Consider the following 22,764-nt stretch of genomic DNA (forward strand, 5'->3'; position numbering starts at 1 on the left):
GAAAATAAATGTACAGGTCTGGCATATTTTTAGAGAGGCGAATCAACCAGCGGACTATTTAGCTAAATCAACAATCAATACATAACAAAAGATGATATTCCAACAATTTAATCAACTTGAAAGACAAGGAATAAAGATTCTTAATGTGAATAAACATCAGGTCCCAATAGTTAGGATTAAAACAAGGAAAATACACATTAACAACAACGGACACCATGCTTAGATACAATATAGATAACACAGGGTTCCTCAATTATGATATGTGCAAATTAGAATCTATCTATTTTTGGAGCAAAAAAGTTGTAAAGGGACCAGCAAAGGGCGAGAGACAACGAGCCTTATCTGAATCCATAACGAACATTTAACAAAGAGATCGACATAAAGAAGCACGGGAGCTAACTGGTTCTCTCCTATTCGGCTTTAACTGGAAAATAAATGGGTCAAGGTCTCAAATAAAAAATAAAAAGAAGAAGAGGGTGAATGGTTCTTACACGGAGCTTCATAGCTGAAATGCAAGGCTCACAATCTCATTTGAGCTAGACAAGAACTCCAACTGGAAGATACACCTGCAAGAAAGACAGAGTCAGCTGAAAAGATGAGAAATGGTAGCAAAGAAAGTGAAAGAGAATACAAACCTTTGAGAGCTAAAGATAGAAATACATATCACGTGTTGATCATGAAGGATGTTGATTACCCAAAGAAGAAGGAAATTCAATTCATCGTTAAAGAGCATCACGAAGAACATTCTCGAGCGGCAGGTTGCAGAGAAGGAACTAAGGAAGCTGAAGTGAAAAGTGGCGATGAGAACACATTAGGAAACCATACAATGTATTTATTAATGATCTGGCTATGGGCCGGCAGATTATTTGGGTTGTTTTTGTGTATTAACTTTTAGTCCATTAAGGATTGAATAAAAAGGACTACAAGTCCAAAAAAAAAATTAGAAAGAGACATTTGTTAGTACGTAGGAAAATCGGTAAGTATATGTCTATAAGTTGTAAGAAAAATAATTTCTACCAACTCTTAGATTGTGACAAATTTGAAATAAAATGAACACCCTTTGTTTGTTACTTCTTGTCAGGTAGTAGCTTATGCTTGACAATTTCCAATCATTCCTTGACCAAGTTTCCCAAAATTATGCCCCAATGTTGATTTCAGAGAAGTATACTAAATTTATATTGTGGTGAGACCGAACCTTATATCGGTCGCCTATGTATCTCTCCAAGAGAATCAGGTCAGAATGTAGTTCAAGTACATAGAAAAAAATTTAAAATTTTCTTAATAAAGGGATTGAACCCGATATGAGTTGCCTACATATCCCACTAAGGGAATCATTCCATGTGTAGTTCAAATGACATAAATAGTAAAATAATTTATTTTCTACCCTAATGTGACTGAACAGTATGTGGGTGGCCTACGTATCCCACCGATGGAATCAATTCAGGCGTAGTTCTCATGTTACAAGTACGAAAATTTAGAATTGTTCTTTATTAAAATTGAACCCTATGTGGGTTGCCTATGTATCCTACCAAAGGAATCATGTCAGAACGTAGTTCGTAAGTTACATGAAAAATGAAAGTTACATTCAAAAGAAACCTATCTAAAGTCGTCCTTTGGTGTAGTGTCTTGACCTCTTATGCTCAGATATTGTCATGTTGTTATGATACATGGTTGATCATTCAACTCTAAGTCATCTTCACATGTTTCATCATCTTGCTTAGTATCAAACTTTTGTTCATTTGTTTCATCATACGTCACAATCATAAAATTGACAGATTTGAAAATTGATATATTAAAAAAAATGTATATCTAAAAGTAATAAGTAAGAGACAATTAAGAAAATAGGAAATGCATTCATAGATTTTGCAATTAAGCTTTCAAAAAAATAAGGCAAAACAACATAAAGTTTTAAGTCACGATTTAAGTCTAAATGTTTTAAAATTGTGCTACTTTAAAAGTGTTACTACTTATTTAATCTATCAAGACTCCCTGCTAACTAGGAATGGAGTACAAGTCCAATTCTTCAAAGTCTCCTCTGGTTCATCACCCCAAATAGTCGGTGTCTCAATATTGTAGATAGACATGTAAGTAGTTGTAGCCGTGATCTCTATCGGTGCTTGTTCTTGGGTTGTAATGGCAAGAGCATAAAAGGATGATAAAGTTTATTTTTCACCTTTCCAATTAGAACAATACTTCCTTTCACAACCATTTTTTCCTCTATAGTTATCATGTTCACATTAGCACTTTCGTAGAGGATTGTTGTTCACGTTGGGCTGAGGTCCAGTAAACTACTATCAACCTCGATGTGGTAGAGAGTCTGTGAGGCATCAACATATTGGTAAGGGTATATGGATTGATGTGGTTGATTTAGTTAGGGACGAACTTGACTTGGCCTGTATCTTTGGTCAATCATGATAGCAGATACATCTTCTCTTTTCTTTTTGTTCCCATTGATAGAACCATATTGAATTGCTTTACTTGCAGCTTGCAAGGCTATAAAGTCTTGGATTTTTCCTGATTTGATTCCTTCTTCCAAGATTTCTCCCATTCTAATGATTTCTGTGAACTTTTTCCCATCATGGTTATCATTTTCTCATAGTAAAAACAATTATCTTGACGTTTAATGATGGTAGCTATCATTTCACTTTCACTCATCGTTGGTTGGACTCTAGCTGCTTCTAACCTCCAACATAGAGCATATTCATGAAATGTCTCAGTTGACTTATTATTTAACTTAGTCAAGTAGAACCTATCGGGTGTGATATCAGTGTTGAACTTGAACCAATCCATAAAGGTTTGTGTCATATCACTCCAAACACGCCATTTATGGAGATCTTGTTGTGCGTACCAATAAAGAGGTTTACCGAATAAACTTCTTATGAACAACTTCAAACGGACCCTCTAGTCTCTCCCCACTCCTACCAATTTATCACAATATGCCCTTAGATGTGTATGAGGATCATCGATTCCATTGAATATATCAAACTTTGGCGGTTTATACCCTATATGCAAGTCAATGTCAGGTTGCACACACAAATCCTCATATTCTAAGCTTTTGTTGCCCCTAGTAGTTTGGAGATTTCTCATTGCTTCATTAAGATCACGAATCTCTCTAACTAACACATCATCAGTCTTTGCCTTGACGTCCTTCTCTATTTTCTCATATTGATCTACCTCGGATTGAAATTTGACTAATATTGGGTTGGTAAAAGCTTGAGTTTCCACGGCATATACTGGAGGATGTGTTGCGCGTAAGGAGTGGCAATATGTGTCCCTTGTATATGCTGAATTGGATAAGTTTGGACAGTAGGAGAATTTTGGATTGGAGGTGTTGGATTCGATGGGTTTACAAGAGTAGTTGTAGGTAGTGGATAGGTGTTAGTGGGAAAAGAAACGTAAGGAGTATGAGTTGGAGGTTGATTTTGTGGGTTTACATGTGGTGGATTAGGAGGAATAGCATAGATAGTGTAGGTAGGTGGTTGACTTTGTGGGGAAGTGTAGATGGATGGCAAATTTGGTGGATTTGGGTGGGTAGTTGGGGGAAGGTTATTGTTGGTAGGCGGAAGCTGTTATGGAGGGAAGTGTTCAGGAACTGGTGAATCAAGTGATGGAAAGTTATGTGGGTTTGGTGCGGTACTTTTAGGTTCAGGAAGTAGACTTTGGAGTGTGATGGATAAATTGGTCAAGTCCCTAACCCGAGTTAGTTCACTATGTAGATCCTAAATCTCGAGTCAAGCGGACGATATATTGAATAGTACATTAGAAACCATGATATGTCCTGGACCAATTGGATCAGACGCGGTTGGGTTAGTCATATTAATTTTTTTCCTTGAATAACCCAACTACGCTGAGGTAATGCCGATGACTTGGACCTTGTGAAGTAAGGATGGTCGGCCAACTCGATTGTCAACACGAATCAACTTTGATTGGGAATAAAAATATAGATAAAAGATAGACAGTGAAATACAAATGATGTTAGTTTCAAATCAAAAAGTAAAGTCATGTTCACATAAACTCAAATAAGTTACATAGCAAGCAAGTCAAATAAGTTATAAAATATATGCAAACAAGTCATCAAGTAAAGTCAAATAAGTTATAAAAATAATATACAAACAAGTCATCAAGTAAAGTCAAATAAATTGTAAAAATAACATGTAAAGGCGTCTTAATATGCTTGTGACATCTTTGTGCCAGAGGTAGGCCTAACGCAGATTCGAAGAGTATATTTGCCATAATATATCATTCTATTGTTGTTGATTAATTAAGCAAATTTTATTTCTAAAAAAAAAGGTACAAAATAGCATAAAATTTATTACATGTTGAATGAATACAATGTAAAGTATTTCCTAATCTAATTAAAGTAAAAGAAATGTGTTATGTCCATCCTTCTTGGTTTCATTTGGTGATATCACCACTTAATTGTACTCCAAAGTCAAGTCTTCGTACATGTCACATAAAGGTTAGCCATACCATCCCCCTAATGTTTAACTAATTAGAGCAAATGGTCTATATTTAGGCATAAATATTCCTCAAATTTGCATATAAATAATGATAGGTCGTTACTCGGGGTCGGAAACTCACTTGGACATTTAAGGTAAAGTCGACTATTGGACTTAATACATCAAGGGTATAAAGCCTCTTAGTTCATGAAAGGATGTATGTTCCTTATAAAGTGTGTTGGTTTAGCTCTATTCTAGGTAAACTAGGAGTGGGTTTAATAGACACAAGGTTCCCAAGAGGACTACTCGAGTGAGAAGGTTACACGGTCACACGGAAAAAGATCCAGACACTCCGCGCATACACCAACTCTCTTAAATTTTAGGATTTTAAAAGTATAGGTGCGCAAAACACACCTCACGTGTGCGTGTGATAGTGTGAATTTCAAAAAAGTGGAGAAATATAAACGGAATGACAGTTAAGAAAAGCAGTAACACATAAACAATTAATAGCTAACAAACAATTAATAGCATGTAAATATAATTTATAGTTAACAAATAATTTATAGCATGTGAAAATAACTTAGAGCAAATAAATAATTGATAGCATGTAAAAAAAATTATGACAAGTAAAATAATTAAAGTAAGCACATAAAGTCTAATTAAACTAAGTCTGTTGTGGTTAGAACCTATTAAATCTCCAGCGGAGATGCCAAGCTATTATACTTCATTTTAACCGAGTCAAAATAGTGTATAACATTTTGGTGATTCCTAAATTATTAACTAACTTAAGAAGTCGCCACCTAATTATTTATGGAGAATTAGGGCACCTAAAATTAATTAAAGTCATGTCTAAAGTTAACTTCATTTGAAGGTCTACTAAACATGAGATTCTAAGTAAGGGTTCTACTCATCTAAAAGGAAGGGGCGAGGCATAATTTAAGATCCATTAAAAATGGTTAACCGACCGAACTTAATTAATTAATTAAACTAAGGGTAAGAAAGTAAAAATTACAATATAAATGCTAACTTTTAGAAATTTTAGAGTCAATAATTGAAAAGATATTTTTTATGAAAATTTATATTGTTGGAAACATAATAAAACTGAAACGGCTTTGTGTTTGTAACACTTTTGAAACAAATGAAAACCCATTAGAACTTAAAAAGATATAAATTTTTTCAAAACTAAAACATGAGGAGTAGTAAAAGATATTTTTTTTAAAAAAAAATGGTGAACTTGACTTATTTCAAAGATACTTCTTTACCATTAAAAGAAAAGGGGGCTAACAAATTATATCTACACGCTAAGTTACTGAGTTGAAGAAAAAGGCAGTCGAGTTTAAAAAATTACTATACTAGAACACTTTCATGTTAGGAAATTTAATAAGCTCTAATCTATCTGATATAATTAATTGTTACTAGAATACTCAAAACATAAAGCGTCACATACAACAAGTAATAAATGTGAATAACATGTAGGGAGTTAAGGGTAGATAAAAACACATAAGTGATACTTAAAACTATTTAGCAAGAATAGGGAAAGGAATGTCTATCCTTTTCTCCCAGTTCTCTCATTCAATTCTATTCTGATGGAGTTTCTAGGGGAGTAAGAGTCACGAACAAATATGTACATGCACAAGGTCGTCTCACGGTGATGTTGAGTCTTAAAGTGAGACTCTTCAACTCCAGTGTTCATGCAAAATAGATAAATATGATTAGAAAAATGGATAAATAAATCATAAAGTTAACAGACGTGTAAACTTATACCAAACAGACACTTCTTTTCATTAGTATTACATAACAGTAATTTACGAACTTACTTTAATTCAGGCTGCCAGAAATAACTTTTCAAACAAATAGTAGATCTAAACATATATATCTAAGAAAAGATCATAATTAATGGTTCAAAGTATAAATAGTATTTTAACAATATAATGTCAACAAAGAATTAGAATTCTTGATTCCAATTATGATCACATATTAATAGAGATTAAATGGGACTGCATATTCTCATAGCCATACTTTTCCGCAATACAATAGAAATAGAGTTATTGAAGCAAAATTTAACATATAACAAGAAAACTAGAGTTAGATTCGTATACATAAATCATCTTGAAATCATAGACAAAGTAAGAACCACAAGCTTCAATCAATATATATATATACACACACACACACTAGCATGGATTATTAAGCAAAATAAACATGATTAACGAAATGATGTAATAAAAGAAAGTCTATCGAAATTATCGTTTGTGGGGCAGCAAATTATGGCTATTGTAGGTCTCAAATATACTGCCTCAAGAATAATTTTTGAACCAAACATATTCAAATGTCTCTCTTATGGCTACAAGACAACTGAGACAGAATGAACACTTAGAAGATTCAAAGTTTAAAGTCGTATCTAAGAATGAAAGATTTCAAGAGCGTTAAGATTTTTGTGGTGCCTTTTGTGAGTGTAAAAGCTTATTGGGTGATTCTTTTAGCAAGCCAAAACTCATCCCCTGATGAAGAGATATAAGGTAGTATTTATAGGAGAATAATGGTAGAGTTAGAGATAGAGATTTGAGCGAGATTTCTGAAGAACAAAAGAGGCGTTTGAAATTAAATTTGAACAAAAGTTGTTCAAATCTGCTTTCTCTGTAGAGAAATCAGATCAGTTCTAAAAGTTCTTTGGCCTCATGTGATGATCGAATCCTTGAAGGCGAGAGGGTTGTCGAGGTTTGCACGAAAATGGAATGGCCAAAGTATGCCATTGTTGAGAGCTGCATAAAGAGGGAGAAATTGAAGTTGTGGCGGTTGAGAAGATTAGGTTTATGGGAGATTTTCTTTTGAGAAATTTGATATGTTTCAAAAGGGCCAACGAGTTTGGGCCTATTTTTGGACAGAATTGACATCGAAAATGGGCTGAATATTTGGTTCAATTGGAATTCAATTAGTCCCAATTTAATGGTCTTTTTCTTTCTTAAATTAATTCTTTTTGAGCTTCTCATTTAAATAACTAGCGCAATATATATGGTGTAAAAAGTTTAGCAAGTAAGAAACATGAAATAAAGTAACGACAATCTATTTAAAGAAGACGACAACAAAGTGATAATAATAATGTTAATAAATAAATATACTTTTAAAATAGTGAAAATGAAAATAAAAAGATGATAATCATAAAAATAATAAAAGATAAAGTAACAGAGATAATTACGATCACAATAGTAATAAGCGAAAATAATAGTGAAATATAAAATATTCGACTTATTAATAACTTAGAAGCTCAACGAAATAAATTAGAAGAAAGAAGGGACAAAATTGGATGTCAACAATTGAAATTTTGAGGAAATACACCATTTGGGAAAGGGGGAGAGGGGGTTATTTCTTAAAATTGATGAATATTTTAAAACTTATTGGTTTTACATTCGAGGCCCGAGTTCGAGGTAAATACTTGATTTTATAAACAAATCGGATAAAATGAAAATCTACCTTTACTGAAGCTAGAAGAGGTACTTCAAGGTGGCGCGTAGATTGAATTTCAGATTACATTTTTCTTGCATTATAGTTGTTGACAAGTTTGAGGTAGCATTTTGTGCGACTCGAGATTTCTACCAAATTTTTACTTTTATGCATTGACCACATTGCTTTGCATCATTTTGTTTTACTAGTCTCTGGGTACGTGCGTTGCACGTGTGTCCCATGTAATTTTATTTTAGATTGTTAGAACGATTACAATTCTATGAAAACATGCATGTAATGAGAAATAAAATGCAACAAATACAAATAATTAATCATTAAAAGTGTGACAAGAAACACCAAACAGGTGGTGCATTTTAATGTTTAAAAGCAATTCCCTATAAAGTAACCAACGGTACATCTAAACTTTGGTTAGTAGTAGCAAACTTTCACTAAAGTCACAAATAACTAATTTGAACCTGATAAAAATATAGAAAATCGTAGAAAATTAAACTAAAGAAGTCTAATAGAGAGAAAACACACAAAAAATATACATGAAAAAAATACAATATACACATCCTTCTTAAAACTTTAATCATAACAATGCATATGGAAAAAAAGGGAGGATAGAATTACTACATTATTTTCGGAGTTCTTGTCTACACGTTCTCCCATAACCAATTAAAATTCAAGAGTCTTCTCATCGAACCAAAATAAATTATATATATATATATATATATATATAATGATTAACGAATCACTTTGTTACTTATTAATGAATATGATCACTTTATGATGCAATTAAGTTAGGAGGTGAAAAGGTTCTAAAAACATTATGATTAATTAATAATTAACTTATGAAAGAACTTATGTAGCACACCTATAAAAAAAATACAAGTTTATCATTTCAAATGATACAAATACAAGGATCTGCCTAAAAATGCAACATAAAATAAAATTATACATAAAATGTATTCATAGAGATAAGACCACACTAAATAAAACATAAGTGTATGTTTGTCATAGTTCCGATGTATCCATTTGAATTTCATACAGTGGAGGGTACAAACCTATATATAGTGATATAACCCTTTAAATTTCATACATAACTGATTATAGTCTTTTCAATTTTTATACACCCCTACGAATTTCCTAATTACGCACCATTCAACATGAATTTGTTGCTTTCTAGGCACCTACTCAAATAACAGGGGTGCATGTTTAGATGCTTGCAGTATGCACCAGAGATGACTTCATTATAAGTATCTCAAATCCAATGTAATATAGTACAATCACTCTTACAATTGAAATAGTCATTTTACATCTAACAATAAATTATTATATTTGAAATAGAACTATAATTATAAGTATGCAACACACTAAAAGATCATTCACAATGTATACCTATCATTTTAATTTGTTTTCAAGATTTTTGGAGGTTAATTCCTTTCTATACGACGATAACATCACCTATTAGAAAGTTAAAATTGTTAAAAATCAAGCAAAATAAAGGGAATAAATGAAAGAGATCCTGTCATAGTACTATACCTATGAATAAACCTAAAAAATTCTTACTTTTATTTTTCAATTTTTCACGATCTTATATGATTTAGCCTCCAACTCAACTTACAAATATTTATTTTCATTTAAAAAAACATAAAATTTTTATTTTTAAAAACAAACGTAATTAATTAGCACGTCAAAAATTTAACCACATAACCAATTAGAGAATATTCTAGAAGAATACGTAAAGATAAAAGCTATTCAATAAGGTGATGGTTACACTTCCCAACTTATTTGTCTTTCTGTCATTTAATATAATTTGATTACAAATTTATAATAATTTAATGGTAATATTTTATGAAATGTTTTCTTACAATTTTGTATAACTTGAATATTGAAGAAATAGTTCATGACTAATCAGTAAAAATGTCCTTCAACTTATAATGGACATTTTTGTCACTCCCCGAGCCTACACCCTGGACGTGGCCGGCACACGAAGATCATTGCTGGCCCCCAAGCGAACCCTTGGCCTGACTTTCTTAACTCAGCGGAAACCTAACTCAACAGCATAACTCAATGCAATGCAAGGTTATAAAACAACCCAACTAATAATATCTGGCCAAAAAGGCAACTCGAGTCTCAAAATAGAATATTTACATATATATATAGATGAGGGACTCAATACTAACTGACTGACTGTCTATGAAGCCTCTATAATACTGAGATGGATGTTGGGACAGACCCCGCAACAACAATTGATAAATAAAAAAAATAAGAAAAATAGACTTTTGCAATGAACAAACAATTGATAAATAAAAAATGAGAAAAAAAGAAAAGCAAACAGGAAAAAATTAGTTTGATAGTCCATAAGAAGTGCTAAAATATTGAATAGAACAATTACCTAAGATGCGAACCGAAAAGAAAGAAATTATATTTTTTTCACTCCTTTTCACTGCTTCAATCGTATAAAATTTGCATAAAGCAAAAAATATATAATTAATTGGTGTTGCAAAGTTAAGTTGGCATTCTATTATCCCAAAAACCTTGTATAAAACAACAATATATAATCACACATATAGATATTCATGAAGAATACTAAAAAAAAGAAAGAGATAATAAATCAATCTATGTTTAGAAAGATACAACCGACTTTATGATATTTGCCATTTTAGAGCTGACCTTCCCTAAATTAAAATTTTGTTTTAATGTTGCCCACAAGATTAAGCTGATATCTTTCTTCAACATCGTCTCGTAATTGATTTTGTTGATAAAATATGAATGCTTGTTACCCTTTAAAAAAATACACGTGATAAGACAAAAAAATCTTTCAATCTCAACAATAAGAAAACAAAGAGTTGAATGTGGAAGATAAAGAAATCTCTCAATTCTGAAAAACTTATGGGGGGTTATCTCTTAGGAGGTCATTGAATTCCCCAGAAAAGAAACGGTTCTTTATTAAATAAAAGTAGTGACTTTTGGTCTTTTTTGTCTCCTCTTTTTTTTTGTAAAAATAAATTCAAATTAAGAGATTTTTTTAGAGAAGGACAAAATGGTAATCCAACTTTAAAGTTAGAAGCTTCCCACTTATAATAATATATGATATGTATGGTTGTGATTGTTGTTTATTTGGTTGCAACCTGTTTGTTATTAGTATTCATTTCATTTGCTATTCTCGGTGGTTGGTTATCGCTCTTTATTTATATATATATACACACATTACCTATAAATGTAATCAATTTTATTCAAAAAATTTTGCCATCTATAAGATATTAAAAAATAAAAAATTATGTAGGATAATAAGAGTGGAATCCATGAAATTAATACTTCATGACATTAAATTATAAATAGAAGAATAATTTATTATAATTTATTGTTGGAAAGAAATAGTATAATTTTTTTTCCATTAAATAGATAAATAATCTCCTCAACGGAACAAACAACCAAACGACCCGTTAGACTTTAGACCAGGGTTCCAAAAATAACTCTCATTTTTCAAATATCCATCTTACTTTTGCTCAGTCTTTTCCCACTGCTGTTGTGAGGGTAGTCCTCCACCGATGCCGCCGCCTGCTGCCGCTTGTTCATCATCCTCGTCGTCAAGTAAGTTTTGTCATTTTTTTTTTCAGAAGGAACAACTGAAATCTTCTTAAAAGAACTCCAATTATACACGTAACAACTGAACTGAGTCTAATTCGAAACGATATTTCTGCTTGTTGAAGTCATGAATTCGAAGTAGTTAGAGCGGCTTTAGTTGAGATTATAATTCCAGAAGAACTACCTTTTAACTTTTTAGACTGTTGTTGTTAGACTCATTAAGTTATTATGTGATGTGATTTAGTGATTGTTATTGCCATTGATTATGTGAAGTGACTTAACTATTTGAGTGTTTGAGTGTTTGAGATTTTGAGAAGAGGTTTGATGATAACATGTGAAAAGAGGTTTGATGATAACATGTGAAAAGAGGTATAACATGTGAAAAGAGGTTTGATATGTGAAAAGAGGTTTGATGCTAAGCCTAGTATGTGAAAAGAGTCTGATTTATGTGAAATTGTTCTTTTACCATTCAAAATCAGCTCTTATAAGGAACTGCTGGCACTGATTTAAATGAACAACGTCAACCCACAATGCTAAAATCATAAACCAATTAAATTATTAAATTATGAACAGCAACGCTAATGCCTAATGCATGACATTTTACGTTATACTTTGAATAGTACTAACCCAAAAAACTTATCTGAAAGCATATTTTTTCTGTAGAAAAAGGCCAGTTTAAAAGTTCAATCTGACAGGACCAAACCGACTGAATCGTACCGAAAATGATTTAGAAAAAACCTAACTAATGTCGGTTCAATTATTGGTGCATCAAATTGAAAACTGAAAATAATGAACTAACTGACGCCTACCCCTAGAATATCTCGCTAGTTGCTTCTCCTAGCGTGTGTCTCCCTCGGCTCTCTGAAACTGAAAGGTAAATGACTAAGGCTGAACCACCAACTCTCTTCTTTTATACCCCTATCCAGGTAAGTCATAGACCTTTTCTCTTTCTATGCAATTTTGTACTTCTTGTGTTTTTTTTTAAACTGTTTTTGGGCTTGGGTATTTTAAAGGTCTCTGTTTATTATCTTGATTAGGTTTCAATCTAGTGGGGTTTTGCGAAGGTTATTTAGTTGTACATGTTAGGAGGCAAAGGGTGTGCTCTTAACTTGAATGGCTAGAGCAGGGAAATTTGGCGTTGACACTGATTTAAATATAGAAAACCAGTACAAATGTAAAACTAAATGCTATAGAAAAGAAGTAGCGCTGAAGAATTTCACACTGGATTTAAAGGAGTAAAGACATTGAACACATGTTAGCAATTGATAAATGGATTTTAAAATTGCTAGTAAAAGCATGAAAGATAACTCACCCACAAACCCCAATAAAAGGGCTTCTGAGGGTTGAAGCTAGTTTTGGTTGCCTTATTCAGGCAATGCTATTGGGGTGTAATTCAGTTCAAAACGTGATAGTTATTGATAAATATATTTTTCAACTGATCACACTCCCCCACATAGTTCTACTCAACTCTCCACTTTTTGCCCCATCTCTCTTTATAAACCTTGTCCTGATAGATGGGATCTAGCAAACATGAAACCCACTGATGTCTGAGCAAAACATGATGTTATATCTTTTTCAGAAAGCATTTTTGTTATTAAAATGGGATAGAAGGAGTTGCATATTAGAAACTAAACTATTAATATTTGAAATATTTTAAAAGATTGTTATTCAAGAGAAATTTTGTTTAAATTTTCAAGTGGCAGGTGTATCATACAATTGGGATAAAGAGAGTGCGTCATTTTATCTTTATCAAAAGAGAGTGCATAAATTTGTCTTCTGCCCAAAGCAACCAACTTAGCTTCGTCTCTTTGTGTCCTCACCCTCAACTAGTTTTCTGTGTAACCGTGCATATCACCCTTTCACCCCCAATTGAAATAATTGCAATCCTTCTGAGGTTACACTTTATACCTTCTTTTCTTTTGCATCATGACTTCCACTACTTGTCTCTTGACAGTTTATCCTGTTTCTCCCGTAAATCTTGCAACTCTCTTGTTTTTTCACATCCAAATACCCTTAATGGATAATAAAGTGTTATCAAAAGTGAAATAGCTCAACATGGAACTCGTAATTGGCGTCTCATTCCTAAGCATGTTGTTTTGTTTCTTTAATCCTTTTTTTTATCCGGTGTTCGGATACACAAACATTTAAGCAAAAAATATTTATTTATGTGCTAAAAGTTTGCTGAACTTACATAAATCAAAGAATTTTTAGTACTAAAGCTGCAATAGTATAGCGAAATAATCATGTTTCCAGTCTTGCTAGAGTTCTAGGATGTTGACATTGTTCATAAATTGATTTATCACATATCATAGACATGCAATCAACTCAGAAATCAAACAATTGCAGTCCCAATATTTAAATTAAAATCAGTAAAATAAGTCCAAAAATATCAAGAGTAGCCACTGAGCTCTTACACTCTTTGGGTCTATTTTTTATCTTTAAATGTGAAAGGCTTCTTGGGAGAAAAACAAATAAAAGAAAAATCAAGAACTGAGGAGTGGATGTCATGCAAACTTACCTCCACCGACTTTGGATATCTAGGCAAAACAAGATGTCTTTTGTTTTTCCTTAGCAAAATTAAAAATAAATTGGTCAAGCGAAGGATGCAGGGCAAAAAGGGAAGTGAAGATGAACAATATTAATGCTTCTTAGTAAGCTTTATTGGAACTTGTGTCAGAAAAAAAGACAAGTGGATACACACATACTACATGAAAGGTTGAGCAGTTAATCAGGTTCATCCTTCCTAAATAGGCAGCTTGGATGGTAAGAAGTAATTGTAAGCTGAAGACACTTTGGAGAAGGCAAGAATGACATATGCTGATATACTGAATCTGCAGAATTTTACTATCAAATGAGTGTGCAAGCAATTAGGAGTTGTATTTTTTACCAATATTAGATATCTACTAAAATTTGTATCTACTAATAATAAAGTATCGGATGTTGTATTTTTTACCAATATTATATATCATATACATTACAATTTTTGATATTTGTGGATGCAATTGTGTTTCATGTACATAATAATTTTCTGGAAATTTAATATCAGCTTAAAAAAAGTTAGAGTAATTTTGGTATCAATTTCGTGTATTTGAAACTTAATATCTTTGTAACTTTGGCATGAAATAATAAAAGCGCATCAATTTGAGATGTTTAAAGCACCTAAGTATGATATACATAATATTATGTAAATGATAATGATTTAGTATCATCTGTTGTGATTTGTACCAATCTTATAAGATATAATTTGTATCATGCTGTGTGAAGAATAAAAATTTGTTATTTGTGAAAATAATTTTGTATCATATACTTGATAATTGTATAAAAACACGTAATGTATCTTAAAACAATAGATCATCAACAATTGTAGGTGAATCGATATATAAAAATCTATTCTACATCAACAAGATCATCTTCTGTTGGTGGAGTGTTGTCACTCTTCGACCTTGTAGATCATCATTCTTGCTAACATATTTCGTCTTGGCCTTGTTGAGACCATACTTTCATAACAATGTTGCATATCTTGTGTGAAGATAGTCACTTTGAAAATCATTAGATGGGTGTTGATTTGACTGCTCAGAAATTCAACAAAAACAACAAAAAACATTCTGCAATCACTATAAAAGAGAAGAAGATACATTATAAAAAAAGATCAAATGTGTAAGTAAAGAAAAAATGATTCAATAGTTACAGACTGTCGCTTTCTTGTTGCATAATATCTTGAACAAATTCCACCTCAAATGAATGTTGTGGATCCAATAGTAAGATGTGAATGCATAAAATTACAGGAAAAAAAATGCATACTGTTGGTATTGCAAATCTGGATATGGCCGGGGCAACCCTTCTACCACTTTTCTTGGGTGTTTTTGCATGTGCCTCCTTTTTAGCTTTTGACTTCTTAGAACTTTGCTTAGTCATTGTTATAGGATCTTCATAATCAAAGATTCGATTAGTGTTCGTTGTGACTATTTGGATAATCCTAATACTAAAAGACGGATGATCCATAAAGTATAAGAAAATATTTAAAAAATGATAAAAAAGAAGTTGAAGATGAAGAGATTACCTATTTCAAACTCTGAAATTGATTGAATGGGGAGAGAATTAGTTTGAAATTCAAAATTGGAATAATGAATCTGTTGAGAATAATGGGGGAGAAAATTTGGAGATGGAATCGTGTGTTGTGGGAAAATCTGAGGAGAGATTGAGGGCGAAAATTAGAGAATGGAAAAGGTCAATTTGGCTTCCAAAAAATAAAGTATCCGGTTAAGTTGAATTGGGGAAAAATAAGAGATTTTTGTATTTTAATAACAGAGTAGGGAAATATTGAGAATATGTAAAGTAATGTTGTGTACTTAAGTAATTTGTCCATTATAGTAATATTTCTATATTTATATAAGTTTGTGTACGACTTTGGATATATATCTTATTTGAATAATTAACTTAATACTTATCTTATTTATCATCAAATTAATCAAAATTTTAATTAGTGGTATTTTCTATAATTAGTTAATTATTTCACATTTGTAAAAATGAAAAAGCTTATTAATTGATTAGATACATAATTTATTTTATTTCAAATATTATCATCTTAAAGTATTATTTTCAAGACTCGGGGACCTATTTCCTTTGAAATCAAATTGGACCTCACCGTTTCAAAATTCACACAAAGAGAGCCCAATTTCTTGGTCCATTTCAAAGATCCAGCCCCTTTTTAGCCCTCTTGCTGTTCTCGACTCTTTCAGGATGCAACTCCAGCAAACGAAGAAGGAGGCGAACGAGCCCTAACTCCCAATTTCATCTGTCTTTTCTCCTTCGTATTTGTACAATCTGCGTGAGGCAAAAGACGCGCGGAGCTTCCGGAGGCAACCTTGATGTGGTCCATTCCAATTTCCTTTTTATTTTTAATTTCGTTTCAAATTCGTACGATTCCAGCTCACTGGAGCCTGATTCTCTGTGAAATTAGTTCCTCCCACATCGATTCTTCATCAGGAATTTGAGAGATTCACTGTTCAGGGACGGTTTTTTGGAGACCTAAGAATACCCCTATAAGGTTTGGAAATTCTTGGTCCAATAGTTTAAAATTTTGTGGCTTTTGTGGTTGTTTGAGTTGAAAGTTGTGGAGTCGTCTTCTCAACTAGTCGTTCCCGTTCGCAGGTAATATTTCTTTGTTTCTACAATTTTCTTTATGCGTGTTTATAAATTCTGTTTAGAGTAGTTTGTAGTAATATGTTAGCATAGTTAGATTTTCTTCTGCTCGTTTAAGCCGAGTCTAAATTGATGGTCTCGTTGCTTATAGTCATGTTTTGTTCTTAGTTTTGTTGGAATTAATTAGTTTAACTGAATATTTTTCCTTCGCCATGCTTAATGAAAATTTGGCTATGGCTTTGCCTACATATAAAGGACCCCTGAACTTTACAGAAGTTTAGTGATGAATGGTGATAAGAAAATGGCCCAATATGATTATATTCAATCCGAATCGAAATTGTTAAAATCAAATTTATTATAGTTCGGTTTCCGTTAACATTTTTACCAAACCAAAAAACTGAACCAAAATCAGCAAACCGAACCGACCGAACGCCCAGCCATAGTTAGGAGGCCTTATTCCCCAATGTAAGCTAATGGTATGCAACAATGAAGGTAGTCCTAAGTGGCTATTTCTATTTACTTTGGTGGTACAGGGCAGGATATATACAAGAGATAGGTTGTTTAAATGGGGAGTTTCTATTACAACTGTGTGCCCCCTATGTGTGGTAAGAGGATAAAACTTTAGAGCACCTGTTTTCAAATGCCCATACTCAACTAATTTATGGGTAAAGCTGTTACACTGGATGAATATACACAGGGATGGACACAAGAACTGGAATGGGCTATCAGTCATGCTAATGGGTAGATGGCCAGTGCCTGAGGTTACTGGTAGGGTATGTTTATTCTATCTATCTGGCTAGAAAGGAATCAAAGAGTGTTTCAGAACAAGAGAACTGTTGAAGAAGTCTGCAGGATAGTACAAGAGGTGCATTGTTGAGGCTACTGCCAAAACAAGATAGCAAGTTTCCTACTGCAACACGATGTTTACCCTTAAACTACAGAAATGATTTTCTCTCAAAAGTGTCGTAGAACAGGAGGTACAGATGGAGAATAGGGGGAAGGAGGTTTAGCTTAGATACTGATGGCTTGGTATTGATTGTATTTGATACATATCCCACACATGTACATTGTTGCTTCTTTGTTAAATTAAATCTGTATTTACCCCCAAAAAAGATTAAATTAAGCTGTTTAGTTAGTCAGAAAATGACATACCTAATTGGTGGAAGAATGTGTACAAGGTCTTTGCTCATTCTTTTTGTGACATCTAGTTTCCTTTATGGTCTTGTTGACTTTGACAAGTCACAGCTTACTGAATAGAAAATTCATGTAAATAGCCCAAAGTAATTAAAAAATATGAAAACTTAAACTATAGAAGAAGTTATTAGTTGTTCTTAAAAGCATTTGTGATTGTGAATTTGTTTGTCCACACTTGATATACTTTTGTTGCCTTGCATTCTGATTTATGATATATCGGAAATCTAATTCAAAGGTTAACATGCAGCATATAGGAGATAATCAGTTGCTTGATATGCAGTCAAACAGCAAAGATCTGCTTCACTTGGAGACTGAAGGCGGCTTGTCTTTGGAATCAAAACTTCTCATTTGCACTAGTGATGGCGGATCTCAATCCCTAAATTTGAAACCTGACCTTCCTGATAAGAAGCCTGAAATTTCTTCTGTACCCAAAAGCCAAGTTCTAACAAAGGTCAAGGATTTTTTGGGAGTATTTTTGGAAAACAATAGAAAAGTGGAGCTTGAAGCTAAGAAGAATCCTGAGAAATATGACATTGAAGCTCTTACTGGTGAAGAATCTGAATACATAGAGATGGACTTAATGTTGGGTGTTGCTGAACTTCACACACAGGAAGCTGTATCAGCTGCTGAATCCGCAATAGCAAGTTACCAACCAGTAATCGATCTCAATACCAATGATACGACAGAATCTGAAGACAGTAGCGATGAGGATGACATTCAGGATACCAGCAAAAGTGATGACGATGATGGTTTTCCTCTAGGAAAAGAATCTAAGCTTACGGAAAAGGATTCTCCTAAGAAAGCATTGAAGAGGAAGCGAAATCGAGCTAACATAGTTGAGCTCTCTTAGTGCTAAGGACATTAAACAATTGTTAGCTTATTTTTAGTTCTACTCTTTTATTTTATTAGTTAAGTGTAATGTAATGCAAACAATACAAATCAAGTCCATTTCAAAGGAGAAAGGTATATCTGTTCCAAAAGCAAAGGAGTTTTGTTTCTCCAAATTAACTCTCTTGCAAATCCTATATAAGATTTGCGACCAAAAGAAAAGAAGCTTCTTCCTCCGATCCTTTCTTGTTTCTTTCAAGTCATTTTTTGAACAATTGATTTTGGGCAACCTCCTATTTTTAACTTATTCACATACTTCCATATAAATAATATGTTTAGTTAAATTCAAGTGTCTCTAGTTTTTTATGCTTCTCCACTATTTTGCTGTCATAAGGCATTCCCTCTCCAGACCCCATTTGTGAGATTACTTTGGGTGTATTGTTGTTGTTGTCCAGTTAACTTTCTCAGCATGGCATTTGCAACCCTTGAGTGATGTTGCTCAAGGTTTCCTTTTAAGTTTTCTATGCAAGGTGAAATTGTTTGGACCTATCTTATGAAATTGGATAACACATTGTTGAAGTGTGTAATCATCTCATTTAAAAGATTAAAGTTGTTATAGAGAGTACACTTTTATTAGGCAATTGTATTCTCAACACTCTCCCACATGTGCGGGCTTGACTCTTTTTGATGGGCCAAGCATGTGTATTTTTTTTTTTCATTTGGGTGGTGGTGAGATTCGATCTCAGAACATCTGCCTACTCTGACACTATATTGAAGTATTAACCATCTCATTTAAAAGTTTAAACTGGTACAGAGAGCACACTTTTATTAGTTAGTTGTATTCTCAATACATATCAAGACTAGGGCCAGTTCTACTAGAATGAAGTGAATCATGTTTCTTAAATACTGTTAACATTGGGATTTTTCAGCTTTGCTTTGCTACATTTGTCAAATTAGTGAGAACTCTAGTACCATTGCATCTGCTATATTTACTACTTCAAAAGTTCTTATTACTGTATGCACATGTTGATGGACAACATTCTATTGCTGCTAACACACATTTCACTTTTATGCATGAATGCAAAAGCACCCCACCTCTATTTGTTTTATTTTCGTCTTCTAAAGCTTATGAATGAAGGCATTTCTGTCACCCATGGGATGTTGCTTGGAGGTTACATTGGCCTACCATACATTCCCAGTTCAGAAAAACTAACAAGTTTTTCTTTCATGTTTCAGAAAAATTTAAGGTAAATACTTCACTGGATGAAAAGGACAGCTCCAGAAATGGTGGATCTGGACACATAGCGGCACATATGTTTACAGTTCGTGAATTAGCTGCTGCAACCAAATATTTTAGGGCAGATTGTCTCTTGGGAGGGAGGTTTTGGTAGAGTATATAAAGGGTGATTAGAGAGAACTAATCAGGTTGGTCTAGCTCATAAATTTAACTCTTAAATTGGAAATAAAATGGTGACTTGCCTTTTATGATCAATGTGTTCAAACACTTTTTGTTCTTATTAGTTAATTTTGAGTTGGCGTTCTCTCCATTTCATGCTATACTGTTTCTTGGTTTCTTCCTATCAAAGAGGAAAGTGCAAAGTCTTTTGAAATGGTGAAAGAATTCAGAAGACAGTTATTCATTGATTACTCATTTGAAGCATGTATCTCACTGTATGTACAGTCGGTTTTGATCTTCTGTTTTTAATTTGGGGTGATGATGTAAGGTTTTATCTTTAAAATCTGATTTCAACCGCAGTTTAGCTCCACTATTGTGGAATCAGTCACTCCGACAATCTAAAGATAGCTAATCTCTTTTCTGGTTATTGATTTAGAGCTAGAGCCTTCTAATTTTTCTCATTTATAGGTAGACTACAAAGAAATTTTAGTAAAACAGAAACCAAGACACCCTCATCAAAGCTCTGCAAAAATAGAAGATTTTAATGATCATAATGCAATTCCACCTCAAGGTTTTGCCCGGTCTCTTGTTATCATTTGATTGTCCTTGAGCTTAAGGAGAAGTCATTTCAGTGTAGACCTTTTTGTTCATTAAATAGAAGCAATTTTAAAGAAGAAATAAGAATCAGCTTGGTCACAGCGACAATGAAGAAGACCATAGTATGGACTTGACTCAAAGCAGTGTCCTACTGGCATTATGCTAACAAACACCATGCTGCTGTGTCTGCTAAATCCCCTTAACTGCTTCCAGGATTAAGTCTAAAGAGATGATACAGGCCAATCTGCTTCCTTTTTTGTCTGCCTTCTGTGCTAACTCCACCAGCCCTCGCCCTTTAAAATCTTGACCAAGTTCAACAATTGACAAATTTCTTATTATTGATTCCACTTTTCAATTGAGCATAGCTATTTTGTGGAGGTGGAAATGAGTATTATTGCTGAAGAGCTTCCTGTTTGCACCAAAAGTCCTTGCAACACCTGATACTGCAAACATCACTGAAATGTAATGGTGAAAGGTACACTATCCCATTTCCGATGAATTTGAGGACGAGAAACCTTAATGATTTGCATCTTAATATTTAGCTTCCTGAGGTTTATACCTTTATAGTGTTGTGCCGTAACGCCCCATGTTCCTCGGCTGATGGTGCTATGATTGAACAGCTTCATCACCTGCATTGTCGTCTTCTCATTTTATATTCTGCAACATTTTGTCTCTTAGGATGCTGTTAGCGAGAATTCTTTTATCCACCGGAGAAGTTTAGACGCACAACTTGGGTCTGACATATTAGTTTTGCCACCTTTGAATTTTTCCTCCGTTCATAACTAACTTTTATCTATACTTCTGTACTGTTAGCAGAGATAGATACTAGAGCTACCAGCCTCGAGAGAAAAACAAGGCTCATCCACCTAATGTGTTCCAGGTGCCACGGGGTCATTTACTGTTACTGTGCTCAACAGTAAATTAATTCTGTTTTGTCATTTGAATATTGCTCGTACTCTTTAGATTGCTTATGAGGCATGAAAATGATTTCTTATATAGGTCGTGGCCATCAAGCAACTTGACCAAAATGGATTGCAAGGAAATAGGGAATTTCTTGTTGAGGTCCTGATGTTAAGCCTACTTCACCATCCACACCTTGTCAACTTGATTGGATATTGTGCTGATGGAGATCAGAGATTTCTAGTTTACGAGTTCATGCCGTTAGGATCACTGGAAGACCATCTACATGGTATGCATAAGAGGACTAATTAATTAATGCTATCATATTCTGGATCTTACTGTTATTAACAAAAAAATGTGTTCTTAAGATTAAAATAGCCATACTGGAGTTCATCCGGAATTTATTTGAAGGAATTTTGGTTAGTTTGTGAAGTACTAAGTAATCCAAGGGATTAATATCAAATCTTGCTGCACCATAAAAAAATATTGCATAGCTTCCTTTCTATACAAATCGGTATCTGATGGGACTTTTTTTTCAATAAATAGTGGAATTTTATTAAATAAAGGGCAAAGCACACCTGTTGCCATCTGACAGGAGTTGAAAGCTAATCTTTTGTATTCCTGAGTAATTTGCAGATGCTTGTTGAGCTAATGAAAATTATTACTTGTGGTTTCAATTGTGACATAAAATTCCAAATTGGTAGTTTGTTTTTCATCAATTTTTTCATAAAATCTTTCCTTTTCTGTTGCTCCTTACTGGTGTCATTATATCCAAAGTGTCTTTGATGTTGCATCTAATTTATCATGTATTTGGTTAAATAACCAGAGCTTTCACCCGACAAAACACGACTAGACTGGAATACAAGAATGAAAATAGCTGCCGGTGCTGCCAAGGGCCTTGAGTACTTGCATGATAAAGTGAATCCCCCTGTTATATACAACAACAACAACAACAACATACCCAGTGAAATCCCACTAGGTGGGGTCTGGGGAGGGTAAAGTGTACGCAGACCTTACCACTACCTCGTGGAGGTAGAGAGGCTGTTTCCGGAAGACCCTCAGCTCAAGTGTAACAAAGCCAAGTATAGGAAGAGAATTATATAAAGCATAACATCCAATAAGAAAAATAGTGCATAATCAACAAAGGGGGCAATACATCAAGAAAATAATGCGAGAAGTGAAACGCAGTAAACAACATAAGGCAATAGGGATCACATACAAGAACTACAAGTG

The 22,764-nt window shown here is 33.4% G+C and overlaps 1 protein-coding gene and 1 long non-coding RNA gene across 4 annotated transcripts; both read left to right on the forward strand.

Moving 5' to 3' along the window:
- The first annotated feature begins 16,230 nt into the window (after positions 1-16,230).
- On the forward strand, positions 16,231-18,818 carry LOC107058380 (uncharacterized). Its single transcript, XM_015304022.1, has 2 exons — positions 16,231-16,625; positions 18,058-18,818. Exon 2 carries the CDS (start codon positions 18,085-18,087, stop codon positions 18,658-18,660), a length of 576 nt encoding a protein of 191 aa, XP_015159508.1. The 5' UTR covers positions 16,231-16,625; positions 18,058-18,084; the 3' UTR covers positions 18,661-18,818.
- Positions 18,819-19,596: 778 nt separating this feature from the next.
- On the forward strand, positions 19,597-22,465 carry LOC102596492 (uncharacterized). Of its 3 annotated transcripts, none has more exons than XR_001471999.1 (4): positions 19,597-20,063; positions 21,445-21,511; positions 21,631-21,820; positions 22,358-22,465. It is a non-coding gene; the product is annotated as an uncharacterized lncRNA (long non-coding RNA). The 3 variants fall into 3 exon arrangements; XR_001472000.1 differs by having other exon boundaries at positions 21,448-21,511; XR_001471997.1 differs by lacking the exon at positions 19,597-20,063 and having other exon boundaries at positions 20,087-21,511.
- The last annotated feature ends 299 nt before the right edge of the window (positions 22,466-22,764 follow it).

Source organism: Solanum tuberosum, unplaced genomic scaffold (assembly GCF_000226075.1).
Source record: "Solanum tuberosum cultivar DM 1-3 516 R44 unplaced genomic scaffold, SolTub_3.0 scf00019, whole genome shotgun sequence".
In the NCBI taxonomy this organism is placed as follows: Eukaryota; Viridiplantae; Streptophyta; class Magnoliopsida; order Solanales; family Solanaceae; genus Solanum; species Solanum tuberosum.